Genomic DNA, 25,713 nt, shown 5'->3' with positions numbered 1-25,713 from the left:
ATAGTCATCCCCTGTCCTCATCGTCAGCGTCCAATTTCTAGTGCTTCGCCGGCGGCAAAACACAATGCTCCTATCTCTGTGTTCTCTTACGGTCTTTCTGGCCTTTCTATCGGCTGTTCATAGTCTGCAGTCTTCCCACATATCCCCCGACACACCACTGTCGTCTTTAATTGCTTCTGCGAAAACACACCTTGCGGGGGGCTCCCCCCGCGAGGCCTTGCTGTATTTTGATGCAGCTGTGGCCAGAGATCCAACGAATTACCTGACGCTTTTTCAAAGAGGTGCAGCACATCTGTCCCTGGGTAAGAGCTCGCTGGCTCTAGAAGACTTCGACCGGGTTCTGCAACTGAAGCCAGATTTCGAAAGCGCTCTTTTACAGCGGGCACGCCTTAGGGCCAATTCTGCTGACTGGGCGGGTGCACTGGATGATCTTGCTAAGGCTGGTAAGAAATCTGCTCCCGAGTACCAGGAACTTCAGGAATCGCGTGATGCTGCGTCAGCCGCGCTTGAAGCGGAAAACCGTGAAGCTTGGGATTTCTGCGTCAGCCAAGCAAATGTGGCTCTGTCCAAAGCACCCATGTCGCTAAGCCTGCGGCGGGCTCGAGCACATTGTCGCTTTGAGACGGGCGAGATGGAACAGGGGATCAGCGATCTTCTTCACGTTCTTCAGATATATCCAAGCTCGTTAGAGCCTTATCTACAGATATCATCGACCCTTTTTTATGCCCTGGGAGACAATGACCGCGGTATCTCACAGATTCGCAAATGTCTACATTCTGATCCCGATTCAAAAACATGCAATCGCCTCTATCGCAGGGAGAAACAGCTTGTAAAGCGGTTGCAGAAACTGAAAGATGCCGTGGATTTGCGAAAATACAACAACGCCATCAATATGCTGGTTGGCGCTGGTGACGAAAGCGGCCTCCTTAATGATGTGCAGAGAGATGTCGAGCAAGCAAAAGAAGCTGGTCACATTCATCCAGCGGCCCCCAACAACCTTTATGCCACACTGGTCGAACAGGCCTGCGAAGCTTTCCGTGAGGTTTGTGGGCACTTATCCCCCGCTGGTCAATCCTTATTGCAATGCATTTCTAATTATACGTATACCCACAGGCGCAAATGCCAAAGCGGGCTACTTCTTATTGCTCTCAAGCTTTGGATTTTGATCCGCATTCCCTGGCAGGGCTCCTCTTCAAGAGTGAGGCTGCTATTGACGAGGACCGGCTTGATGATGCTATAAGTCTGCTAAATCAAGCGAGAGAACACCACTCCGGCTCTAGGGAAGTACAGGCGCTTTTACAGAAGGCCCATATGCTACAGAAACGCTCCAAGCAGAAGGACTACTATAAAGTATTGGGTGTCAGCCGTGATGCGGATGATCGGACAATTAAACGCGCTTATCGGCAACTCACGAAACAGCATCACCCTGATAAGGCTATTTCCCAGGGCGTCACTAAGGAGGAAGCTGAAAAGAACATGGCCTCTATCAATGAAGCTTACGAGGTACTCTCCGATTCTGAACTGCGAGCCCGATACGACAATGGCGATGACCCCAATGATCCCGAGTCACAAAGGGGCAGGCCTTTTCAAGGAAGCCCGTTTGGGCAAGGTGGTGGACAACAATTCTTCTTCCAACAAGGCGGCCCACAGTTCAAGTTCTCGGGGCAAGGGTTCAACTTCCCCGGTGGCTTTCCTTTTCGCTGAGTCCAAATTCGGACTTACGACTATCAAAAGAGACATTCTGAGCTTTGTTCTTCCAGGGTCTCGCCTTGTTCCATTAGGTTTTTTTGGACAGACTCCCCACGCATTTTGTACCATAGACATATCCCGATCCTCCAACACTGGTAATCCTGATTTGAATATTGATGTTCACACACCATCTTGAGATCTCAGAATTGGGTACATCAGATCAAAGAAAACCGGCTTGATGCTATCTTTTGTCGTTTCCAGTGCAGCAGGGAAGAGAACAGACAAACACGCTCCTTAGGTTCCCGGGCGGTCGGTCAGGGGAACGTAGCTAACCTGGAATACTTTTTCTTTGTGAACTGATCCATCCGTTCTCTTATCAACTACCCAGATATATTGTCCACCACTCAACCTAAGGCTACTTTCAGCACCCTCATCATCGTCTGCATCAACAGGAATGAACATCCGCCCCGGGGCGCGAAGTTGCTCGATAAGCGTAGGATGGAGTTGTTCGGCGGCTGCGCCAACGTGAATGGCGTCGTACGGCGCACCTTCTTCCCAGCCCAGGCGGCCATCAGCAAGGACGAATTTAACACTTTCAGACTCGAGGAAACTGCGCCCTTGCTTCGATTTACGCATATTTTCGCGTGCTAGTTCTACCAGCTCCGGAATGTGGTCTACTCCTATAACTTGACCGCTGGTTTCGTTCGTGGGGGAAGCACTCATGACGAGGTTGGCGAGGACATGAGTCAGGTAGCCCGAGCCAGACCCAATGTCCAACACGCGCGAGCCGGGTTTGAGGAAATTGATGAGGTATTCACATGCATGGCCATGCATATGGGGTGCAGAGATGGTTGCCCCATGGCCAATGGGCTGCGGCGAGTCCGAATATGGCCTCGAGGGCGCGTAATGGGCGCGGTCAACCTTGTGTCTCGGTCAGAAAACCAGTCCAAACAAGAACGGAAGAAGTTTCTAGTTTGGCCCTGTCCATCCGGTGCAGGATGCATGACTCTTGGGGCGGAGGTGAGGGATGTCAGCTCTTTCCTGGGGTGGAAGGGGGAGGGGGGTTGTCTTCTCTCGGGGGGGCGCATGAAATCGAGACACATGTAGTCCTGAGGTGTCCAGGGGGTGGTAGTTGCTCACGCATAACATAGCCATCTTCACTCTCTCATTCTTTATCAGGCCGGTCTTGGACAAGTTCTCAATCAGCTCGCGATTCGTGGAGCCGGAACAGTACCACGCCATCGATGTGGACTTTCGCGAGACCTTGGTGGGTGATAAGGCTGCACCTATAGGCACTTTTCTTAACATGCAACACACAGATGCTTCCCCTACCTTAAGCCAATGTAGCAGGAAAATATGCCTGGACTCCCAAACTTGTGTCTGGGATTGTCAATGCAAACAGGGATGCTGCTGTCGGAACGTGGCAGAATCTCATATTGAATTGGGGTAGCTTAAGTATTTACTGTGTAGATATATGACGCCATGCTAACGTCCACCCTCATACAGTCACGTGTGTGCCCATAACCCCCTGTGTTGGTAATGGTATTGGAGCGCGTTGTCCTGCATCTGAAAATAGGATATAGATAAACACGAAGTATTGCACGTGGTAAACAAAACTGGCCTGTGAGTGGACCATGTACAGGTTAATCTGTGGAATAGGTCATCGGGGCTGAAATCATTACCCCTTGCCATTATTTTATACTCATATACAGAGTAAGTAAACCGATATATATGTTTCATTCACATTCACATCAGCCACATCAAGAGCACACATTGATACTTTGTGCTCTCCTGCAATGACTAACGGCCGTACGGCCGTACGGCTGTGCTCTGGAACTCAGAGTCTTTCAGTTTATGACCACCTCAACTCCCGATGAATTGATCGCCTTTGGACTTGAACGATGGATGTACCTAACACCGGGTCCTATTCAAGCACAGAGTTAAGTAAGCCACCCCTGGATCACTCACCATTGGCTAGAAGCGTTTAGTCATGCGGGTAGCAGCCTGGTCCGCCAACTCTTGGCTTGTAATTAACTGATCATTGAGAATTCCCAGGTCCGCCTGACTGCAGCTAGTATGTCCTGTCAATACCCGTAGACGGAGGAATGGGAACAGTGACCAGTACATACCTTACTAGTATTGCGCAGTTGTCATGAACCGAACATAATGGCTTCCTTGCCAAATCCCTGCCCCCCCTCACAATGGAATTTCAAACGGCAGACCCGGATACCCAAATAGAGGTAGACCTGATGATACTGGATTATCTTTTGTGTGTCACCATTGACCTAGTCCTGTGCTCTGGAAAAGCCAAGACCGAGGGACAGCAGACCCGTGACTGGGACGTCAGTTGGAACCTCAACACCATCGACAGTATGAATCCCACCATACATCCGGCAGCGAGTGAGAAATACTGACGTTCAATTTACAGCTATTAGGGCTGCACTCCTACACGCACACCTATTCTCTCAGGATATACATATCAAGATCCAGATTCTAGAATTTGCACAGATATTTAGTGATGACCACAGGCTCTTGGAACAGAGTAGAGCGCCGGCTACCACCGAACTGCCGCAAGAAATCCAGCGCACAACTAACCGGGTCGAGTATCCCGTAACAGAAGCCCGAAGACGCTCATCATTCCTGCGTCGGCCCCCCAGGGACGACGAACCCTACATTAGCAATGGCTGGCCCCTAGTATTGAACAGGTCCTATGACTTGTTGGAAAGATTCATCACACTATGCCATGCCTCGAAAAATAGATTGCCAGAGGGACACGCTGATATTGCTACAAAATTAATAATGCAAGCTGCATTGAGCGAGTGCCGCACGATTGGTAACCGATCACGGGATGGGTATAGGGAATGTGTACACCGTGTCATTGAGCGCCTGCGCAAAACTTCAAATTCCGGAATAAGCCAGGCAAACACCGAATACCTGAGTTACATTCGGTTGCCCATCGATCCTCCACCCGATGGGACGAGAGAAGCTCCGCAAAGAATATCACACATAAATGGCATGGCTCCTGCAGTACATGTTTTCCTCACCAATCTGATGAAAACGCTAAACCCACCAATACTCTTACAACTGGAAAGGGGAAAACTTGGTGGACTGAGCCGTGAAGAGACCCAGCAATTGAAAGACAAGGTTGGACTTTAACGGCAGACGACGGCTCGACATGTATGTACATGGTGATTCGTGTTTGAAGATGAAGGTTGTATATTTGGTATAGAATGCAATCGACACCAGTTGAAATTTGTAATGTAAGCTGATATGTTTATATTTCCATACAAAACGGCTAGTCTACAGGTCGAGAATCTCGACCCAAGGCATAAAATGGGGCATAATACCTCCGCTACCCAGGGCCTAAGTAAAGAAGATCTAGCCCAGCAGCATGCGACGGGGGTCTTCAATGTATTCCTTAACCTGCATTAGTTATTGTTAGCATCCAATTCTGAGGAAGCGGTTTAAGGTGGATGAATGACCTTGACCAGGAAAGTCACAGCCTCACGGCCGTCCAGTAGTCGGTGATCATACGTCAGGGCCAGATACATCATCTGCACACAATATTAGCGGCTAGCGCGGCGTTCATTTCCAGAATGGCAACATACAGGTCGAATCTCAACTTTACCGTTCACAGCCACCGGCTTGTCCTTGATTGCGTGGAGGCCAAGAACAGCTTGAAAAAAGTTAGTCATACATCCAAGTGACCTGCGAAATCCAGACTCACCTGTCTGTGGGAGGTTGATAATCGGGGTGCCCATCAGAGAGCCAAAGACTCCACCCTGTAAAAAGTATCAATATCCAAGCAAGCCTCTTTTTGCCAGGTACCCGTGTACTCACATTGCTGATGGTGAAAGAGCCTCCAGCCATGTCCTCGATTGTCAACTTGTTGTCACGGGCCTGGTAAACGAAAAATTAGCAAGGTATAGAATAAAGACCGCTTTGAGGAGTTCCCGACCTTCTTGCCAAGGTCCGCAATGGCCTTCTCAATGCCAACGAGGTCCATAGTTTCCGCATTGCGGACTACTGGTGTGACAAGACCTTTCTCGGTAGCAACCGCCACGCTAATGTCAACGTAATCGCGATAAACGATTGTGTCGCCGCCATTGGGGCCTTCGATAGATGCGTTGACTGCGGGGACATCTTTCATGGCCAGAACACAAGCACGTGAAAAGGCACTCATGAATCCAAGCTTCACACCGGTCTTCTTCAACACAGCATCCTTGTATAACTTCCGGAACTCCATAAGTGAGGACATGTCGACTTCATTGAAGGTAGTGAGCGAAGCTGCCGTGTTCTGGGACTGCTTCAGACGCTCCGCAATTCTCAATCTCATCCTGTTCATCTTCACCTATAAGACAAATACAAAGGAGTATTATATCAGCAGGAAGCTAGAGAAATGGGGGGTTAATCGGGTACATACCCTCCGTTCTTCACGACCCCCAACGCTGGGTTTCGCATCCTCAGGGGCCTGCGACTTGGTAGGTGTTGGTTCTGCTTTCTTCGAGGGACTAGGCTCCGGCGTTGTAAGCTTCTCAGACGGAGCTTTCGGTGCTTCCGGTGCTTTATGCTGTGTGGGTTCCGAAGCTGTGGGCTTATCGGCGGCGGCTGGGGCGGCTGGCTTTTCGGTTGCCTCTTCTTTCCTGGTTTCAGGGGCGCCCCCAAGCTCCAGCTTGACAAGGTCCTGCCCAACCGTAACTGTGTCCTCTTCGCTCACGAGGAGCTCTTTGATTGTACCCGACTCTGGAGCATTGACTGACACGTCAATCTGTGACAAGTGAGCCGCTGTTTCTGAATTCCCTAAGGGCGTACGCAGGATCCAAAAGTGGTTATCGCCTCTCGTCGCTTACCTTGTCTGTTTCGATGGTCGCAATCTCCTCATCCCGCTCGACGTAGTCGCCAACCTCTTCAAACATTGTTAGTGTATCAAAGTGGACAGGGTGCCGGTATCTTACGCTTGGAAAATTGCTTCAATGTTCCCTCTGTAATCGATTCCGCCATTTGCGGAACCTTGACAACAGTGTCCGCTATCGAAAGACAACAGCCTTTATTAGAGCGACGTTTCGTAAAGATGGAGAGGGGCCGTATTACCATAAGTTCTGATTTGAGAACGCCAAAATGGAACGATGTTGAAGCGTGAGACGTTGGGACTACGAGAGCAATCAGTTTTCCATTGCCATGAAACACCAAAATTTGATTGTCACTAACCCCAGAACCGCGATTTGTTGGAGTCCCGAGGTCGGCCTGAGAGAGGCTTTAGCGGGATTCTGGAGCGCAACGGACGTGAAGTTCCTGCAACGGCCAGAGTGGAGGCTGCGGGAGGCGCTGGCGTGTCGAGGAAGAGTCCTCAGATGTTGCTCAGAGAGACGGTGAAACGGTAATCGAGAAGCCATTATGACTTGATTAGGTAACTTCGTTTGTAGACTCGAGATGAAAACTTGTGGGAAAGTAGCTTTGAGTTGTGAAAGTATATGCAGGACTCTAGTCCTATGGATAATTCCTGCCGGGGATTGCAGAGTGACGAAACTTATGACAGTCAGGGCCAAGAGACCTCAAGCCCGGGCCGAGACAACCGGAATCTCCCTCAGCAGTGCTTGTCTTCCCTGCGCCCGGCAAATGAACGGAGTATAATTATTACGCTTGTCCGGGAAACGGAGTATGCCAACTTGGTACTTTATTCGACCCGCCGAGGATCATTAACGGCTAAGCAGCTGAGCGAGTTAACTTGTGCAAAGCTCCGAAGACTGCGCCCGACAATTTCTGGTGCACTACCCCGGCCGGCCTCCCAAGGAAAACACAAGAAGAACAGTCTCCTAGCAGAATTGCTGCAGAGCTACAATGCCTCTCAACGCTGGCGCGTAAGTTGATCGAAGGAAGAGCGGACATAAGATATTCTGACCTTGTTGTACAGTTCCCTCTACAGACGCTCTTTGAAACTGGCACTTGACTGGGCCGTTCACCGCCAGATCTGGAGAGGACAGGCAGTGTATATTCGCTCACTCTTCGAGGCCAATAAGGATGTTCGCGACCCTCGCCAGCAAAAGGCAAGCGTCCCTTCCTAATGCTTTGCACCCTGTGTTCAACAAACTGATAGCGGATCTGACAGGTATTACTCCAAGAGACGGAAAAACTACTAGAGACCTGGAAACATCCCGACCCTTATCGCGCACCTACCGCTCCAGGTGGTGAGTGTGAAAGAAGCCTTCTAACTCAAGTCCTGATTATCTGACATCCCTGAAGGCAGCAAATACGAGAGGAACATTCCCGCTCCCCAATTGCCCCGTGAGTGAACATGACCGTATGAAAAGAGTAGTTGTATTGACACTATCTGCTAGTTGCTTCGGAAAGCGCCGCACACCATTAAATATCGCCATTGTAACTGCTGTGCGCGGACCACCCGGCCTAATAGTGCTTTAGATAGAATAAATTCAACCAGTCTACTATCCTCAGTTAAGACTCCACACAAGCTTCAGTGTTCGAAAACAAGACTGGAAGACATCATAGTCTTGAATCAAAGGCATAACACCCAGGTTTTAAACCAAGGAAAGATTGAATCCATGAAAATGCTGTCGGTATCATTCCATGCCCGTAGACATAATGTACAACCATAAACTCTGAAAGGAAACTAGAAAAAGAAAACGCAGAGCCATAAACGTTCCGACCAGAACCCCGTTATCACATCAATAAGAGAACCAAACCGCGCCGAATCAGAGAACCCAAATTAGAAAGAAATTGTTTACAGCTCCTGGCTTCCCGGGCCCTTTCCACTCTTGGGGGTCTTCTTGGGGAGAAGGTCTGTGCGGCGTTAGTATCGTAGACTGTGACACACGAAGCGGTTGAAACTCACTCTGATGAATGTTGGGAAGGACACCACCTTGGGCAATGGTGACGTGACCCAAAAGCTTGTTCAGTTCCTCGTCGTTGCGAATGGCGAGCTGGAGGTGACGGGGAATGATACGAGTCTTCTTGTTGTCGCGAGCGGCATTTCCAGCCAACTCGAGAATTTCAGCGGCAAGATATTCGAGAACGGCAGCAAGGTAAACGGGAGCACCTTTGGTGAAATTAGACTTCATTTATGAAGTTTAATGACGGAGACATGTAGACTCACCAGCACCGACACGCTGGGCATAGTTACCCTTGCGGAGAAGACGGTGGACACGACCAACGGGAAAGGCGAGACCGGCCTTGGACGAACGGCTGTAATTATTCATTAGTTTTAAAGATCTCCCTAGATTGCTGAAGACAGGTCAATGACATACGATTGAGCGTTCTTGCTGCCGCTGGCCTTGCCTCCAGATTTGCCTCCAGTCATTTTGGTGGATGGGGTGGTTGGAAGATAATTGAGCTATTAGCGACGCGAGTCGATAAAATGACGATGGTCGAGAGCAGGATACGGTGTTAAAGGGTTGTCGGCCAACGCGAGGGAGCGGAGGACATATATAACAACGCGATCTGGGTGACGTTGGACTACCCGGGAGCCTTTCAGATCACCCTCTCGCTTAGCGGGGCCAGCCAATCACAAAAGAGATCATACTCCGGTGCACCCATAGCTTGGCAAAGAGGTGTTTGGTATGATTTCGCCTGTGGCTGTCCAGATATAGTAAGGCGCGGTAATATATTAGTGCTGTTTTATTACGGAAATGTTAGCGTGATCTTAGTCAACTCTCCGCAGTGACTGACGCGTTTTCCCTCATCTAATCATACAGATCATACACATTTGTAACCGTATCGAAATTCTGCTTCTTTTGCGGACTCAGGATCAACTGTGTATTTGCGAGCTAGTATAAGTAGCGCGCCTCCCCTCGTCACCGCGTCTCCATCATTCCTGTTCTCCTCCTCATTCTGTCCTCCGCTCACATCAACGCAACCTCGTATCATAGTTTATTACCAGCCTTCTTTCTCCCTCATACCTAATCTCGATTTCTAAACATGCCTCCCAAAGCCGCTGAGAAGAAGCCCAGTACCGGTGGCAAGGCCCCGGCTGGCGGCAAGGCTCCCGCTGAGAAGAAGGAAGCTGGCAAGAAGACTGCCGCCGCCGCCTCTGGCGATAAGAAGAAGCGTGGAAAGACCAGAAAGGAGACTTACTCGTCTTACATTTACAAGGGTAGGGAAGCAGTCTGAGGCATTACCTTCTCAAAGAAGACTAACTTTGTTTTAGTCCTGAAGCAGGTTCACCCTGATACCGGTATCTCGACTCGTGCGATGTCTATCCTGAACTCTTTCGTCAACGGTATGCTTCAACTATGACATAGTTATATTCACGTATCTAACAATTTCAGATATCTTCGAGCGTGTCGCGACTGAGGCCTCCAAACTTGCCGCTTACAACAAGAAGTCCACCATCTCTTCAAGGGAGATCCAGACCTCGTAAGTCATGTTTGCCATGGTGGTTTTGTCACAGCTGACCAATGACCCTAGTGTGAGGCTCATCCTTCCCGGTGAATTGGCGAAGCATGCGGTGTCGGAAGGCACCAAGGCTGTCACGAAGTACTCGTCGTCTGCCAAATAAACATTTTCTTTTCTCTTTCTTTTGTTTCTGCAGGATTGTTCTTTTGCTACCTCGTCATCTGTTACGGTTTTGAGGTGGTGGGTTACAGGGTGTTCGCGGGATTTTAATGTGTCATGGGATGGCTTTATTTCTTTTTTCCCTTTGGGCCAAATGTTTTTATGGTTTTCGTGACGTGAATGCGGTGTAACATAACTCGGACCTGGGGTTGGTTGCGCGGATTTGCCTTCCCTAGCAGAATCCGAATTTCAAATTGCTTGGTTGCATGTTCATGAGAGTGCCAACTGAAATTGATAAATGACGGCTCAACATGCGCACAAGTTCAACTACATATAGAATGCTTCATCAAGACCACTGTTCTATTCAATATCGTCCAATGCTTCGACCTGGCTGAGGGCTTCCGCTTCCTGGTCGTGATCAGTATTCATTTCATTCAATACATGAATTATCGGTCTTCCTTCAACTGCTCGTAGACGGTTCACCCAATCGTACCAATCTTCTTGGTTTCGGATAAGGAAGCCTATAAGCATGCTCGGATCCATGTCCTTCAGGTGAATTCTTCTTAATCGCCGGGTATGATAGGTATCCACTTCGTCCTTGGAGTACGATCCACCCTTTTCGCGGTCTGGAAACGCTGGACGAGTGTAGTGTGGATCCAAGTAGAATAGATGGGACCCCTGGGCGCCAACGAAATAGTGAGACGCCGATGGGCGTCCTCTGTTGATGACGTCAGCTTCTGCATGGTTGGAATGGGGCTAAGGTGTGGAAGTATACCCTGCGATGCCCACCGATTGGGGAAACTGCAACGCAGCCTTTAGCCCGTCCCAATATACAGGTGTAATGTGGTCGATACCAAGCCTGGTTCCTAGAAGTACCAAGGTGGGCTGGAAAACACCAGAATTGTTGCGCGCGACACTCATGAACTTATCCTGGTATACTTCCGAGGTATCATTCGTAACGTACACTTTGAGCACTGGATTTTCACATTGGGATGAAAGCGCTCTGTTTTGTTGCTCAGTTCATCATGCATGGCGGAGGGGGACACACAACTTACTCTATACATTTAGCAGTCGCAGAAGGCCCAAACCATTCTCCTGGGTATTTGCCGCAAGATTCCGCTCCATGTTTGACGAAACGATGTACTGAGAATGGTGCACTTGGGACATCGGCGAAAAGCGACAGCAGTTGTGCCTCTTCCTCAAAGTTTTTCCCACGACGCCAACCTTGTGGTGTGTTAGCATAGTATTCGAGTAATACGTGTGGACAATAGTACCGCGCCCCCAAAGCAGCATAGACATTGCATTTGCTAACAGGCTCTGGCCAGATCGTATCATACAGCCCCAGCCAGTATCAGAGGTGAAGCCTTGCGTATCTACTAGGTGGCTTCTTAGGCGTACCCCCAGTGTCATTGATGCACTCATGTCGCCTCCCTCGAGCTTTGGTATGGGGGGGAAGCTTGATCGATATGTCATCCAAATTTTTGATTCGAAGTCTAAGAGGAATGACTCGGGCCAGGCATGATCTGTTGTTTTCCCAGATCTTGTCGTCTGCGCGTTCTGCCAATGATCGCTGTTATCTACTGACATCGTATCAGTTATAGTTTCAACAGAGTGATTTTGTTTGCACGATACGCCGTTGCTATCTTGCATAGCCTTACATGTCTTTGTCTTCGGGGTGTTATCCTGGTCGGGAGGGTACTCTACTCCCAGACACCAGATTGATGCATTTGGATCTTCGTCATTCTTGGGTTCTGGGTCCCATAGATACTGTACGATGCGCTTGCTGCATCGTCCTATATCCACACTGTTCATGTCTGCGATCGCCCCAGTATATGTGTTATGGCCTTTGGTTTCACAGATGTAGTAGCCTAATAGTGGTAGAGTGGTATGGTGTAGTGTGGGAGGAAGTACGTCACTCTCAGATGGATGGTACTATATATTGTCCTCGGCCCGGTGGTGATGACGGGAAACTCAGGCCCCAAAATCGATCGGAAAGACCCCAGTAACACCATGGAGGTGTGAAGAATAAGGTACTAATAACCTCCAACAAGGAATAATATCAAAAGTGTAGGGACCATATGGTGAAGGAACCGAAGAAGGAAGCTAATGATCAGGAGGGGTCATACACTATCTATGCATTAGCAGTAGTCACGGGGTAAGCTAGGAGGGCTGTGGCAGTTCTGCATGGTGACAAGTTCATGAAGCAACCATGAGCCCGGCAGGTCATTGCAAGAGGGGTTACAACAGAAGAAGATAGTATGGCATGGCCTATCGGTTTTGATATTGTTATGGTAGTAGTAAAGATATTAATGTGTACGGGGATGGGGAGGGGTGCCTCAAGGGTCGCATGAGACCAATACACACAAAAATGTTGAACCCCGCCGAGAACCTTGACCGCCTCCAAATCTTACATAAGTATGAACTACACAGTATCACGAAGAGCGAGATCGAGCGAGATCGAGCAACGGGGAAGAAAATGACCTACAACAACGGACCACCCATACTCACATCCTCAACCAGTATAATCAATACAGATAAACTGAGAGTATAGTGAAGGACAAACCAGAAGTCACACCTTGAAAATGACACGTTCTACCAAGGCAAAATCTCGGAACAGAAAGCAAAGAACAACGGCAGATGATTACCTAGGTACTGCATTATTAGCACACTGGTACTCAATTGTGCAAGCCTACTGACCTCTAAAAGGTCACCACAATGGTCAGCTCACAATGCAGCAAGAAGCGCGCAACACGGAAGGACGCAATCTCTGGAGGACAGGTGCCTCTCTGCGCCACCAGACTGTGCGGTTTGTGAGCGCCCAGGACCCGCAACCCGACCGAGAAACTGAACACCACTCCGTGAGTACCAAAAATCTGGTTGAAATGGCTCAACCCAAAGAGACACTGGAACCACAAATTCCTAGTGAAACGATGGTAGCACTGGCACCAGAACCTATATTAGAAGATAAGGACCGATCGCAATGTATTGAGGTGGTGGACCATATATCAACTCCGAATCAAGTCGTTGGCTTTAAGTCACAAACTTCTGTCGACTCTAGTGAAGACGAAATCGTGTTTCGTGGGCGGAGGAATGAGCAAGATGACAGCAAAAACCCCTCTATCGAAAGTCAGGAGCAACACACCACGACCGTCACCAGTGGTTTACAGCACAGAAGAGAAATTGAGCACGTTCAATCAGGACATCAGTACTTCATATTTGACACCGGTTTATCATCTGTTTCCAGGGACGACTCGACAGAATCACATCCACGGGCAAGAGGTGATAGTATTGGCTACATTTCACTCAGGGGAGGGAAACAGAAGCAGAACAATAAAAAATGGGAAAGGGATGAGGATGATATTCTCGCCGATTACATACAGAATATCGATGACGACTACTTGATGCTGACCAGCACCTTGCACCCGACTAGAGGCCAAGGCTACGATTCTCGCGCCAGCGACTCAGCAGGGTCCATGACAAACCTGGACCCCGTGACTTCTGCAGCTGCAAAGACCCTGGTACTGCACCAAGAAACGACTTTTCCTCGATGCGACGGACTAACGCCGGAGGAGAAACACGAGAGCGATGGGACTGATACTTCCTTCCCAGGGCAGACTTGTCGGGAAGCAGCGGCAGAAGAAGGAGCCACACAAAATCAGAATCCTCAAACACACAGCGGGCCAGCTGCTTCATCTGGCATCTCCGACACGGAGGACGAGGAGAAGGATGGGTTAGATGTAAGTTCCAAAAGTTCGATTGGCCGCGGAAAGGTCATGCTCCAAAGTGAAGCACAACACGGTTCCGCTACTGATTTCATGCAGACCCTGCACACCTTGGAGCAGGGATTCTTTGCATCGGCTACGGCTTTTGCTGATGCACTGGAGTTTGATCCTTATTATGGATTTGATATCATGGACTTCAACCGACCGAGTGTGAAAAAGAAACCTAAAGGGAAAAACCATGCTCTGGATATTACACTCTCCGACAGCGAACTTGAATCCGAGCTGATTAATGCCTGGCAAAATGACAGGGCAAAGAAAAAGGCCAGGAAGCAAAAGCGTGAAGAGCTACGTTCGCAGGGACTGCTAGGTCGCAGTCGCGAGGAACCTGTTTTGAAAACGAAATATACAAATGGAATAGGCTTCGAGGATCTCAAAACCGAATTCCGAAAGTTTCTCTCATCGTCAAAGAATAGGTGACCTCCCCCCTCCCCGAACGCATACTGTTTATGGTATACGATATCTGACTAAATTACCCATGTAGTTTGGCTCTACCTCCCATGTCCAAGCAGCACCGCAAATTAGTTCACGAATTGGCCAATGCCTTATCCTTGAGCTCACAATCTCGAGGGAAGGGATCATCCAGGTTTCCAATAGTGCACAAAACGTCTCGAACTCCGGCATATACTCCCAAAACGATATCACAAATGGACCGAATACTATTCAAACGATACAGTCAACGCGGGACCAAATCCCGTGACATGAAGTCAACTAAGTCCATTAAGTCCCGCCGTGATCGCCCTGATGCATCTGTTTCCTACATGGATGGCGACGTTGTCGGAGGGTCAGCACCTGAAATCGGTGCGGGAAACAAGGGGAGGGCTATGCTTGAGAAAATGGGATGGAGTACCGGTACGCCTCTTGGCGCAACGAATAACAAGGGTATCTTGCTTCCAGTTGCACATGTTGTAAAGAACTCGAGAGCCGGATTAGGATAAATAACCAGAGAGATATCACAGCCGAAACAAGTCACGGCTCTCGGTACTCCTAACGCTGAACATGAGATCTACGAGAAGCCTCTGTCAAAATGTCTAAAAGCATACTTCCACCACATGTAATAAAAGGTCATACAGTAATTAGACCATCAGTAGGAAGGGCTTGCTACAAAGGTAGCGATGCTCATGTGTTGGGGGGATGTGAGCATTGCGCGAAGGCCTACTTTATGGAGAGCTGGATCAGATTTATTCAAGTGGTGTAAAGCATTGTGTAGATCTCAATTCTTCTTATGGTCTGCAACACTCTGGGGCTGTGCGTGGTCAAATTCCCTGATATGGGAAAATAGTTGGGTCCGAGAAGAAAAGGAAGCGCTGCAAGTGGCACATCTCATGTTTCGGGGCTGGTTCTTTATCAGTTTGTCTTTTTTAATACGCTTCAGTTTGGCTTTCCCTATTCTCGGGACCGTTGATTGGGAGGGACTAAAACATAGACCCGATAGATCTTGAGATAACCCATCCGCCGTATCTGTTAAATCCTGTGTTAAATTATTTGTCAATTGGAGCCGATTCTCGACGGTATCCCTGGTAGCATAGTCCAATTCATCCTCCGAGGTTGAAGCGGGATTTCCCCGTGAACTTATAAGCGATACTTGGTTTGTATCAGCCCACGAATGAACTTCTTCGCCAGCTTCTCTAGGGGCCGGTAAACAACTTTCAATGTCATTGTCGCCGGAGACCGTGTCGGTAATTGATGAAGGTAACGGCCCGGATTCCGAAGGAGACGTTACTGTGGCCTGTGCTTCATACTCCGAAGAATCTGCCGATAGGCCCAGTTGTTTATTTTCATTCCTCATTTCCTTTTGAAGCTGTTTGACTGCTTTGACGTGTTTCTTGCTCCGCTCATGCGCTTCAAACTGCTTCATACTCTTGAAACTTTTGCGACACACAACACATTCAAAATATTCCATTTCGGCATCGGAACTAACAGTCTCGTCGTCTTCAACGTCGTCTGACTTTGCCCAGTCTTGTGTAACATGGTTTCGTAGCCTAGCTTGATTTGCTGCTCGTGATTTGGCAGCTTGTGCTGCAGCTGACTGCCGAAGAAAATCCTGACGTTGCGATTCACTTTGGGCGTTGGACTTATATCGCGGGTCGCGCTTTTTAACAAAAGCTACGAGCGATCGAACGGCATCATTAAATTCTCGAATGCCGTCTTCCCTCAGGCGCTTATTTTCCTTCTCCATCAGCCTACGGACACGGCGATCCGGAGCCTCAGAATAACGATGGACATCTTTCCAAGCAAATGACTTTCTTGTAGAAAATCCACCCCAAATGACATAGAATGGGCGTACAACCCCCTCGAAATTATCACTGCGACATCCGAATGTTGGGTAAGCAATCATTCCCGTGGAGGACCCACGGCAGGAGATCTCCTCTTCCATTGCAAGTCCCGAGAATATCTGACGAAGACCACCGTAGAATCCATCCGAGGAGTCTGAAAATTCCATTTGTGGGCTGAACTTTGCAAACAGCCTATAAATGTCGTCTGCAGTCGTCGTGCGCATATTATGCGCGACTACGGAGTCTCCAGTACCACACTGGCTCCCTAACAAGACATCTCGATGTGTATCGTACCATGAGCGCTCCTGGGGATCTGACAGAACTTCGTAGGCAGACTGGATTTCTGCAAAGAGCTTCGTGGCAGATTCCACATTTCCATAATTTCTATCTGGATGCAATTCAAGAGCTTTCTTTCTGTATGCCTTTTTTATTCTAAAAGCAAGCGTCGGATGTTAGTGGCATGGGATCTCATCTTATCCCTTCCTTTTATAGGAACTCATAACAATCCCAGGGGGATTTGTATTCATTCCATCATTCTTCTTTCAAAATATGAATTGCATGTACAAAGGTGGGGGGAAACGGAAAGACAAAGCAGGCTTACTCCTCTGCAGATGCGTCCCAGTTCACTTGTAAAAGGTCATAATAATCGAGTTTCTCATGTGGAGGCCCAGTGGAAGAGTCGGCACCCTTTCCGTTGGCCGTGGAGTGGTATTGACCCATGGGTCTAAAAAAGAATATCGAGAAGTAAGGAGATGGTGACCTTTGGGAAGATACACTCCATAGGAATGTGTGAGCCTGAGAAGATGACACGGCAAAGCTTTCCGCTCAGGTTCAGAGTCCGCTTGGCTCTGATTCGCACACTACCTCCCACCTGGCACTGATATGAGCGGCGCAAACTCATCATAGCTCTAGGGCAGTTTTTCCGTCGTTCCTACTGTCATCTCTTGATGTGCCACATGTACCGGAATGGTTCCGTCTCTTGACTGCTTCCCTGAAGAGTTGCTACATTCCATTCTACGATACTGCCCACCCCATTCCACTGCCGCTCTAGAACAGACGGCTCGCCGGTTCCGCGGAGTAACAACAGAACCTTTGCTATGGCGTTTTTATTGCTTGAGCCACTTCAAACATTGGGGCCAGGGACATGAACTATTGGCGAAGATTGCAAGCCCTGTCTCCGCAGTGGATTGGAAATCACTCTATATATCAAGACATCTAAAGTATCGATCAACTTCTCATCTTTTGGACAGTATTCTTGCAAATCAAACTGGGAGATTCGACAAGATTCGCCAGGTCATAGGGTTTGGGTACGATGCCAAGGATGCCCTTCTACACAATCTCGAAATAGAACCCGAGGCAGAAGATTATTTAGCAAGGAGGTTGGTGCTGTCCATGATTCCCGATGATGATATTTTGTTCTAACTCTATCGTTTCAATATAAGATATTATGCGGAGGCGCTTCTCACTTGTCTCCATCGAAGTCTCGCCGTGCAAGAATGGGCTAGACTGAGAAATGGCGAGGAAGTGTCTCTAGATAGAGCACTAGGCGCATTCGATCTTTTCATCCCGCGGAGCAACTTTGGCAATTTGGAAGAGGTAGGTGACCCAGTGTTTTGAAAGCACATTCCTGTCTAATAGAGTTTCAGATAAGCAATAAGCTAGATTCAATTGCCTCACTTCTCTCACTAAACTGTCCAGGCATATATCAGCTCGCATCTCGTGAGAAGGCTAGGGCTATCGCGAAGTTCCTAAGGGCCAACAATCTTACAGGCATCGATGCAGGAAAGGAGTACCATTGCTTGGAACATAACTTTCTTGGAATCGCTTTGAATGACCCTCGACACAACTCTCTTCCATTGATATCTGCCGCTATCTATTGTTCTGTTGCTCGGCGGGTTGGCCTTGACGCCCGACCGTGTGGGTTTCCTTTCCATGTCCATGTAATTATCATGCCGCCCATTGGTCATGATGTCGACGGTAATGTACTTGAAGTCGGGACACAGGGAAACCCAATATACATGGATCCCTTCCGCTCAGAGAGCGAGACGCCAGTCGCGGACTTGGAATACCAATTGAACTTCTTAGGCGCCACTGCAGTTGAACAAGCAACCTTTCTAGGCGAATCCCGCCCATCTGAAATTGTCCTTCGATGCAGCAAAAATATTTTGAATTCATTGCAATATACAGCCCAGCTACCAAGTGTGCGCCTGCCACCAGAGGATATGGTGGGTGCCAAATATGCTGCAATTTGGTCGTCTATGTTGCTTGCGGATCTTGCCCGGCCGATGGAAATCAGACATAACCTGCTATGGCTAATGGAACTTTTTGCTACTGAATTCCCATCGGATATACACCTGGTTGAAAAGTACGTCGCCCCGCTTCTTCATGGAACGCCCGAGTATGAACATATCTTGGAGAGCCTCCATGTGATGAGGGCGGTGGACGAAATACCGAAACAGGTTAAGTGGCGACTCTCTCAACCGACGAAAATCAAATACCATGTTGGGCAGGTATTTAGACATCGTCGATATGATTACCAAGCCATCATAACGGGTTGGGACACTGAGTGCGGGGCGGGTGAGCAATGGATGAGAAGGATGGGAATAGACCGCCTACAGGGTGGCAGGCACCAAAGTTTCTACCACGTATTGTAAGTTCCATGGCTTATTTGAACTGCGATTATAGGTCTAATGCTGTCAGAGTTGAGGATAAAAGTGTCCGTTATGTTGCCGAGGAGAATATTGAGCCCGTGAATCGCGATTTCTCTGAGTTACCGCCGGCACTTGTTACAGTAGCGGGAAAGCATTTCAAAAGGTGGAGTGAAGAAACCAGAACATTTGTCAGTAATATCAAGGATGAGTATCCAGAGGATTAGCTTAGAGAACAGCGTGATGTAATGAAGCATTGCTTGTTGTACTATGTATAAGTTAGCGACCCAAAGAAAAGACCAATTCTTGAATTATTTCAATTCTATCGGAGTGTGAAGCGTTAAAGATCATAAGATTGGAAGGCTAGCTACCGGGTCAGATGAGATTTAATTATCTAACACCCTCCGGGCCCGAGGACCCCTAAAGGTCTGTGGACGTAGTTCACGCGACCTAGTTTTAATGTTTATGTGAGCCATACCCGTTTTCACGTAACGTAATCGGTAAGCGAGTGGATCACGCAAGCGAGCGGATCACCTCACGCGTTCTGGTCGCGATTGTATTACACACCTAAATTTAACCAGAAACCATGCCACCAAAAGCGCGTACGAATTCAAAAGAATCTATTGAGCAGGAGGGCCGGCTTTTACTTACAATTTCTGCTTTATAAAAGAAATAAATCTTTAGTATCTGTAAAGCAGTATGTATTTATAATATTCCCTTTACAACTCTTTAACAGCGGTTTAATGGAGTTGTCTCTCGCGTTAAGGCACGCGCCAATTCCCATAAGCTGACTTAAAATAATGAGAAATTACTTATATAATAGATTCTTTCTCTAGATCAGCGTGGTGCAGGTCCCCGACTATCTTATGTATGAAAAATGGCCAATATTCTATTAATAAAGCATGGCATGACTTTTATCTAGACTGTTAGAGAAAAATGGACATACAACTTTATTTAACGCTAAGATAAACTTAAAACTTGTTTCTCTTGCTGGTATAATTATCAGCATGCAAAGTATGAGGATCCTAAGATAATTTCTAAATAGTTTAACTGTATATAAATTACTAGGATATAATATAGAATCACTGATAAGGATATCTATAACATTAATAAGACTGGCTTTACTATAGGTCTTGTAGCTACTACAAAAGTAGTTATAAGAGCTGAGATGGTTAGTCAGCCATTTCTTATATAATCATGCAATTGTAAATAAGTCACACTTATTAAGTATATTAATTATACAGAATGGGCATTTCTACTATACATTATTTTTAAAGATAAGATCTATATTAAGAGATAGTATGAAGATGATGTCTTACCACGTAACTAGAGGATTGAAGTTAATACTAATAGCTGGATAACTGATAAAATTGGACTATAATGACTTTAAAAACTCTTTATTCTAGCAACTATTAGCCGTACAACTGGCAGATATTGGCTGTTGATTTTTAATGATTATAAAAGTTATTTAATTCTTTAATTTGACTATATATACATGAAACATGATATTATATTAATTTATATATTAATATACTCATTATATCTTTTATAGTTTCTTAATATTAAATATTTTATATCTCTAAAGCGTGTGTACAAGTGACTAGTTGAAAATCAGATATAGCTTGGTTTTAACTATATTAACAAGCTCAACTTTCTTGAGGTCTATCTTAACGCCTGTATAGAAGCCTTTAAGCCAGAGAATATTTAGAATAGCTTTATAGTAACTAGACTAGTTTCTTTACAGCTAGAATGTGTACTATCATAGCTAAATATATGTTTAAAGATCCTTACACCATTTCTAAGTTAATCAACTATCTTTACACCTAAAACACTATATAATCTCAAGTAGTTAGATAAGCAAGTATCTACAATCAAAAAACTCTTATAAAATCATATACAAAGTCCTTTTAGCTTAACAGAAATAGCATTAAATCAGCTTGTTAAGAGGTTTGAAATAACTCTTAATAGAGCTACTATTCTTATAAAGAAGAACCAGGATTTACAGACTGCACATGAAAAAAAGCTTCAAAAAAGAGAACAATTAAAAGCACAGATTGCTTCTATAGAGAGCCTCTTAATTAAAGAAGGACATGCTCTCGTACAAAGCAGGAATCAGATAGAAGAGATCATACAGACCAGGCCTGTTATACAAGAACCAGATGTACCAGATATATTGCAGCCTCGCGTACGGGCGCCCCCGCGATATAGTGATTGTCATGTTATTAAGCATAGAAGGTTCCAGTGTCTAAATCATGATTGTATTTAGTTTTTATCTAGAAATGCATGTTTTGGTGGCTTTAGATCGCTTTTAAATTTCAACCATGGTAAGAGGTGATCCGCTCGCTTGCGTGATCCGCTCGCTTACCGATTACGTTAATACCAAGACCTTTAGTAAGCAGGAACAAGCTATATTATCTTATAAATTACTATATTTTAATATTAATATTTATCTTTCTTATTTATTCCCGTTACATATTGCTTAAGCAGTTTTAAAGTACTTTGAAACTACTTTCTAATATGGATTTTAAGAATATAATTAAGCTTTCCTCTAACAAGATAATAGATATAAAATAATATATAAGTTTTCAAGTACTTTAAAATTAGTTATAAACTAATTTAGTCTTAAGATTAAGTTTAAGTGCTTTTATTCACCTAGACCAAAAGTAATCTAATTACTTTATAACATTTTAAATATAATCAAGTCCTGTTAGAATATCTTATATCCTATATAAATAGATATATATATATATTATTTTAATAAAAGACTGATTATAAGCTGAAGCAGAGAAATATACTCAAAATATAAAATTTATTAAAGTACTTGTTATGTCAAGGTGCGGGCTGGCAGGATGGTAAGATAGAAGATTCAGGCAGGCAGGTTTAATCAAGATAACTTATATTCAGATAGACAGTTAATCAAACTATATATAAATTAATAAATAAAACATAGTTCAAGATTATAAATAAAGTTATAAAAATAAAAGACTTTTTAATAATATATAAAATCACGTGTAAAGCTTTAATAAGAATATATCTTCATTATATTATAATAGTATACTCTTTCTTTTTAAACCAAGCTTTTACAAAGTGAGGGCTTTTATAAGTGTTGGAAAACGGGCGGCACTAAGCCAAAAGAGGAAAGGACACTAATCCTGATTAGACCTAGTACCTAAAGTAATATAATTGGCTCCTCACCAAAGGGAATGATTCACTAGAAAAGAGTGTAAATTAATTTAAGAAAGACAGTAAATAACAGGAATCAGGGCTATACTTATATTTATTCATTTATGGAAGTGAATAATATTGTATAATAAGAAAATAAGAAACAGAACAGGTAAATAATATCATATAATAAGAAAACAGGAAATTGGAATAATAAGAGTAGGTCTGATTATAGTAAAGACAGTAAAAATGACAGACAGCTGATAGTAGTAGAAGTGACTGATAGCAGTTACAAGATTAGTTAGCTATCTAATTATCTAGTTAGATAATTAAGTAATAGTCCAGCTAACACATCTCCCTAGGTTCAAAATAAATATTTATTTATTTTGAACCTGCATTTTTTTCTAAAATCGAATAAAAGAGATGAATAACAGTAAATAAAATTAATAAAGATAAAAGTAAATAAAGGAAGATAAATAAATTGAATACAGAATTGATGAATAAAGAGATAAATAAAGAGATGAATAAAATTTGAATAAAAAAGAATTTTTTAATTATTTTAATTAATTAGTTGAATTAATCAATTTGCTGAGTCAGAAAAGCGTTAAATATTAAATAAAATTAATTTTTTTTAAATTTAATAATTTGTTTAATTAGTTTATTAAATTTACATTAATTTTTCAGCAGAAAAGTTTTGATCAGTATAGTAAATACTATTAAGTAAATTAATTTCAGCTAGAGATTGAATTTTGTCGGGTTTTTCATTGTTTTTAATGTTTTCTAATTAAATTAGTAAATATTTAATATTTGTTTTATTTGATAAAATGGTTGCAAAGATATAACAAGATATAGAAAGTTAATTTAAATCAGATAAAGTAACTAAAGCAGATTAAGATAAATCAGATAAATTTTTTAAATTAGATTAAAATAAATTAGATTAGCATAATTCACTGGATATCTAATAAAATTAATCAACTTTTAATAGTTAGCTCTATTTAATCAGTAAAATGCTGCAGTATTCACGAATTTTATATAAGATTAATTATCTAGAGTTTCAAGATAATTTACCCTAAAATAAAAAAAAATTGTTTTACCTTACTTTAAACACTGGAATGATATTTATATAAAAGTCAGAAATAAAGATAATATTCTTTAATTTAAAGTAAATTTATTTATCTTCAAGACAAACAGTCAGATCAAGCTAAACAGTACCGTATCCTTTGATTTCCATAATAATATTTCTGATTTTAACCTTCATTAATTAGTTAACTAGTAAATAATTAATAAAATTACTAAACTTATCATAAATATATGTATCTGTAAGGAAGTGAGTCCTTACAAAAGGGGTTGTTGCCCACCTCCTCCCGGGTGTATCTGAGTATATAGGGGACTCTAGGGGTCTGTAGAAGTATCTGTAGGTAATGATAGCCTTATGATCTTATCTTGACTTTTTCTTTTAAAAGAGTTTATTATAATTTACCTGCAGATAATAGTTGGTCAAGAATTTGAGCTATATGATAATAAGTAAATCTTTTTAATTAAAGACTTAATCTTAATAAGGCTAGTCTGGTTATATAACCACACTAGCCTGAATAGATTAATCTAGAATTTAATCTTAATATAATAAGATAAGATTACTTTTAGAAAACAAGACTTAGGATAACATGCCTGTGATTAATCTGTAAGTTAAGTAAATCTATATAATTATATAATTAGTAAGCTAGAATCACTGCAAGAACCAGTATCTTAATTAGCTTTAAAAATAAAGCTTTATAAAAAGGAAGATAATCATAAAAAAGTAAGTCTTTATAAAAAAGTTTATTACCCACTTTATTCTAAATATATCTAAGTATATAAAGAATTCTAGGGGTCTGTAAAAGTATCTGCAGGTAATAATGATCTTATAGTCTTATCTTGACTTTTTTTTCCTAGAAGAGTTTATTACAGTATAGAAAGCTGTATTAAAAGTCTATAAATTTTTAAGATCTGTATTATATAATTTATTTATATTATTTAACTTTATTAAAAAACTTATAGTACAGAAAGTGAATAATTAAAAAATTTACTAGATTAAATAGTCGATATTTTACTGAACTAAATAATCATAATCTTACTAAAATAAATATTCATGATTTTGAATAAATCTTCCATATTATTGAATTTTTCTTTCAATTTTTCAAAAGCGGTCTTGAAACATTGATTTTCGAATGCTTTCTTGAATTTTTCAATAATTTTAATGTCTAGTTTCCAATTTAATGGTCTATTTATTAAATTTATATAAAATCATTTACTAAAGTAATGATTTGATCCACATGGGCAAATTAGCTTTAATAAAGATAGATTAAATTAATTAGATTAACTATTAAAGGTAGCATTTACAATTTTTGTGGCAGCGGAACAAGAAAGATGATGAATGTGGAGTATTATGATGATCATCAGAGGGAGGACCCTTTAGCATAGCTATATACTAGGAGACTGATATACAGATATGGAAGGAGTATGAAGAGGATCTCCAGCAGGAAGACAGAAAACTAAAAGGTCTGCTATATATATAAATAAAGTAAGAAGCTAATAAAGTAGTCATATATCCTTTCAAATAAAAAAACAATGTTCTCATTATATAGAGTAAAAAGTAGAGATATTAATATTAAAATTAAATATTAAGATTAAAAGTATCTATTTTATATTAATAAATAAGATCCAGAGTATTTATATTATTTTTATAAATCTAGATATCATAATCTACTCTATATCCGAGATAATAAACTAAATATTAAATAAAGTAAAAAACATGACCATGATATATATAATATTTATTAATAATTTAATCAATTTTCTAGTAATCAGTAGATACAGGACCTGGTTTAGTAAAGCTATATTTAAATAAATTAAGATTAATAATAACAGGATTAATATTAGTAAGATTAATATTACTAAATCAGAATTAGCAGAGCTATTATCATTATCTAAAAATTAATATAATAATCTTCTATATAAAAAATATTACTAATATAAGAATAAGATTTAAGTTAAGTAATAGATAATATATTATAAATATTCTATAACTTAAGCAGGTTTAAATAATATATATAATAATTAATATATTAAATAATTATATAAAAACTACTATATTCTTAAGAAAGCTTCATATACTTTAAGATCTTAATAATAAGCAGTAAATAGTCTTCATAAAGTTTAATTAAGATCTTATTATCAGATTTGAAGAATATAAATTAATAATATTTATTGTAATAAAGTTTTATACACATAAAAGTAAACTTTATAACTTCTTTAATATCTAGTTAAGGACTAATATAATCCTGTTTAATAAACAGTAAAGATTTAAGCAGATACTAAGATTAATATAAATCTATATTAAAAAGCAGGCAAGAGAATGTTTACTTCATAAATATATTTAATAATATATTCAAAATACTAATAATAACTAAAAGTTATAAAATCTAGAATAGATCTTGAGTAACTGTATAATATATCATAATTTTAATAATTTGAATTATATATTTAAGTTAGTTATTAGTTTGTAGATAGTATACTATATTATAGTATTATAATATATTTAGTTTGAAAAATAATCTCTTTTAAATACTACTAGTAAAGTGAGTATTTTGATCAGAGATAAAAATATATAATAAA

At 42.8% G+C, this 25,713-nt stretch overlaps 11 protein-coding genes across 11 annotated transcripts; 6 read left to right on the top strand and 5 right to left on the bottom strand.

Annotated features, from left to right (window-relative positions):
• Positions 1–64: 64 nt before the first annotated feature.
• On the top strand, positions 65–1,704 carry BO94DRAFT_479874 (DnaJ and TPR domain protein; the record flags this gene model as incomplete). The annotated part of the gene is made up of 2 exons (XM_025608768.1): positions 65–1,042; positions 1,114–1,704. 2 exons carry the CDS (start codon positions 65–67, stop codon positions 1,702–1,704), a joined length of 1,569 nt encoding a protein of 522 aa, XP_025461526.1.
• Positions 1,538–3,197, bottom strand: BO94DRAFT_540761 (protein-L-isoaspartate O-methyltransferase). Its single transcript, XM_025612986.1, has 2 exons — positions 2,830–3,197; positions 1,538–2,610 (listed from the first exon to the last, which is right to left on the bottom strand). Exons 1-2 carry the CDS (start codon positions 2,929–2,931, stop codon positions 1,984–1,986), a joined length of 729 nt encoding a protein of 242 aa, XP_025461525.1. The 5' UTR covers positions 2,932–3,197; the 3' UTR covers positions 1,538–1,983.
• Positions 3,198–3,818: 621 nt separating this feature from the next.
• Positions 3,819–4,954, top strand: BO94DRAFT_504594 (uncharacterized protein). Its single transcript, XM_025609513.1, has 2 exons — positions 3,819–4,059; positions 4,118–4,954. Exons 1-2 carry the CDS (start codon positions 3,891–3,893, stop codon positions 4,843–4,845), a joined length of 897 nt encoding a protein of 298 aa, XP_025461524.1. The 5' UTR covers positions 3,819–3,890; the 3' UTR covers positions 4,846–4,954.
• A 155-nt stretch (positions 4,955–5,109) lies between these two features.
• BO94DRAFT_540759 (putative dihydrolipoamide succinyltransferase) lies at positions 5,110–7,273 on the bottom strand. Its single transcript, XM_025612985.1, has 10 exons — positions 6,898–7,273; positions 6,781–6,839; positions 6,645–6,716; positions 6,540–6,595; positions 6,113–6,457; positions 5,648–6,040; positions 5,530–5,589; positions 5,417–5,471; positions 5,298–5,365; positions 5,110–5,243 (listed from the first exon to the last, which is right to left on the bottom strand). The coding sequence occupies exons 1-10, from the start codon at positions 7,080–7,082 to the stop codon at positions 5,154–5,156; spliced, it is 1,383 nt and encodes a 460-aa protein (XP_025461523.1). The 5' UTR covers positions 7,083–7,273; the 3' UTR covers positions 5,110–5,153.
• Positions 7,274–7,527: 254 nt separating this feature from the next.
• On the top strand, positions 7,528–8,113 carry BO94DRAFT_570315 (NADH dehydrogenase [ubiquinone] 1 beta subcomplex subunit 9; the record flags this gene model as incomplete). Its single annotated transcript, XM_025614796.1, has 5 exons — positions 7,528–7,547; positions 7,601–7,733; positions 7,796–7,874; positions 7,930–7,971; positions 8,025–8,113. The coding sequence occupies 5 exons, from the start codon at positions 7,528–7,530 to the stop codon at positions 8,051–8,053; spliced, it is 303 nt and encodes a 100-aa protein (XP_025461522.1). The 3' UTR covers positions 8,054–8,113.
• Positions 8,002–9,088, bottom strand: BO94DRAFT_540757 (histone H2A). Its single transcript, XM_025612984.1, has 4 exons — positions 8,949–9,088; positions 8,798–8,886; positions 8,537–8,740; positions 8,002–8,484 (listed from the first exon to the last, which is right to left on the bottom strand). Exons 1-4 carry the CDS (start codon positions 8,999–9,001, stop codon positions 8,426–8,428), a joined length of 405 nt encoding a protein of 134 aa, XP_025461521.1. The 5' UTR covers positions 9,002–9,088; the 3' UTR covers positions 8,002–8,425.
• A 530-nt stretch (positions 9,089–9,618) lies between these two features.
• Positions 9,619–10,198, top strand: BO94DRAFT_479906 (histone H2B family protein; the record flags this gene model as incomplete). The annotated part of the gene is made up of 4 exons (XM_025608769.1): positions 9,619–9,793; positions 9,848–9,919; positions 9,969–10,056; positions 10,108–10,198. 4 exons carry the CDS (start codon positions 9,619–9,621, stop codon positions 10,196–10,198), a joined length of 426 nt encoding a protein of 141 aa, XP_025461520.1.
• Positions 10,199–10,336: 138 nt separating this feature from the next.
• Positions 10,337–12,006, bottom strand: BO94DRAFT_570313 (cysteine protease ATG4; the record flags this gene model as incomplete). The annotated part of the gene is made up of 5 exons (XM_025614795.1): positions 10,337–10,912; positions 10,970–11,197; positions 11,250–11,418; positions 11,469–11,717; positions 11,853–12,006. The coding sequence occupies 5 exons, from the start codon at positions 12,004–12,006 to the stop codon at positions 10,555–10,557; spliced, it is 1,158 nt and encodes a 385-aa protein (XP_025461519.1). The 3' UTR covers positions 10,337–10,554.
• Positions 12,007–12,649: 643 nt separating this feature from the next.
• Positions 12,650–15,022, top strand: BO94DRAFT_504582 (putative R3H and G-patch domain protein). Its single transcript, XM_025609512.1, has 3 exons — positions 12,650–12,843; positions 12,901–14,389; positions 14,458–15,022. The coding sequence occupies exons 1-3, from the start codon at positions 12,777–12,779 to the stop codon at positions 14,909–14,911; spliced, it is 2,010 nt and encodes a 669-aa protein (XP_025461518.1). The 5' UTR covers positions 12,650–12,776; the 3' UTR covers positions 14,912–15,022.
• Positions 15,023–15,186: 164 nt separating this feature from the next.
• Positions 15,187–17,407, bottom strand: BO94DRAFT_528970 (putative C2H2 finger domain protein; the record flags this gene model as incomplete). The annotated part of the gene is made up of 2 exons (XM_025610441.1): positions 16,851–17,407; positions 15,187–16,681 (listed from the first exon to the last, which is right to left on the bottom strand). Exons 1-2 carry the CDS (start codon positions 16,967–16,969, stop codon positions 15,187–15,189), a joined length of 1,614 nt encoding a protein of 537 aa, XP_025461517.1. The 5' UTR covers positions 16,970–17,407.
• On the top strand, positions 17,216–18,903 carry BO94DRAFT_479924 (YccV-like-domain-containing protein; the record flags this gene model as incomplete). The annotated part of the gene is made up of 3 exons (XM_025608771.1): positions 17,216–17,628; positions 17,692–17,845; positions 17,896–18,903. 3 exons carry the CDS (start codon positions 17,216–17,218, stop codon positions 18,901–18,903), a joined length of 1,575 nt encoding a protein of 524 aa, XP_025461516.1.
• Between the last annotated feature and the right edge of the window lie 6,810 nt (positions 18,904–25,713).

The sequence above is a fragment of the Aspergillus sclerotioniger genome (assembly GCF_003184525.1).
Source record: "Aspergillus sclerotioniger CBS 115572 chromosome Unknown BO94scaffold_55, whole genome shotgun sequence".
Classification (NCBI taxonomy): domain Eukaryota; kingdom Fungi; phylum Ascomycota; class Eurotiomycetes; order Eurotiales; family Aspergillaceae; genus Aspergillus; species Aspergillus sclerotioniger.
Note: the sequence above shows the minus strand (reverse complement) of the source record. Positions and strands in the feature narration are given on the sequence as shown.

What these genes read in the sequence shown, in the direction of transcription:
- BO94DRAFT_540759 (XM_025612985.1), bottom strand. Translation starts at nt 7,082, where the DNA reads ATGGCTTCTCGATTACCGTTTCACCGTCTCTCTGAGCAACATCTGAGG. An exon ending in TTCTCAAATCAGAACTTATG is followed by an intron (nt 6,717 to 6,780) that starts GTAATACGGCCC and finishes GTCTTTCGATAG; the next exon opens with CGGACACTGTTGTCAAGGTT. An exon ending in TATCAACCTCCCACAGACAG is followed by an intron (nt 5,366 to 5,416) that starts GTGAGTCTGGAT and finishes ACTTTTTTCAAG; the next exon opens with CTGTTCTTGGCCTCCACGCA.
- BO94DRAFT_504582 (XM_025609512.1), top strand. Translation starts at nt 12,777, where the DNA reads ATGACACGTTCTACCAAGGCAAAATCTCGGAACAGAAAGCAAAGAACA. An exon ending in AACGGCAGATGATTACCTAG is followed by an intron (nt 12,844 to 12,900) that starts GTACTGCATTAT and finishes GACCTCTAAAAG; the next exon opens with GTCACCACAATGGTCAGCTC. An exon ending in CTCTCATCGTCAAAGAATAG is followed by an intron (nt 14,390 to 14,457) that starts GTGACCTCCCCC and finishes TTACCCATGTAG; the next exon opens with TTTGGCTCTACCTCCCATGT.
- BO94DRAFT_540761 (XM_025612986.1), bottom strand. Translation starts at nt 2,931, where the DNA reads ATGGCGTGGTACTGTTCCGGCTCCACGAATCGCGAGCTGATTGAGAAC. An exon ending in TGAAGATGGCTATGTTATGC is followed by an intron (nt 2,611 to 2,829) that starts GTGAGCAACTAC and finishes CCGAGACACAAG; the next exon opens with GTTGACCGCGCCCATTACGC.
- BO94DRAFT_504594 (XM_025609513.1), top strand. Translation starts at nt 3,891, where the DNA reads ATGGAATTTCAAACGGCAGACCCGGATACCCAAATAGAGGTAGACCTG. An exon ending in GAACCTCAACACCATCGACA is followed by an intron (nt 4,060 to 4,117) that starts GTATGAATCCCA and finishes TTCAATTTACAG; the next exon opens with CTATTAGGGCTGCACTCCTA.
- BO94DRAFT_540757 (XM_025612984.1), bottom strand. Translation starts at nt 9,001, where the DNA reads ATGACTGGAGGCAAATCTGGAGGCAAGGCCAGCGGCAGCAAGAACGCT. An exon ending in TGCCCAGCGTGTCGGTGCTG is followed by an intron (nt 8,741 to 8,797) that starts GTGAGTCTACAT and finishes ATTTCACCAAAG; the next exon opens with GTGCTCCCGTTTACCTTGCT. An exon ending in CCTTCCCAACATTCATCAGA is followed by an intron (nt 8,485 to 8,536) that starts GTGAGTTTCAAC and finishes AACGCCGCACAG; the next exon opens with ACCTTCTCCCCAAGAAGACC.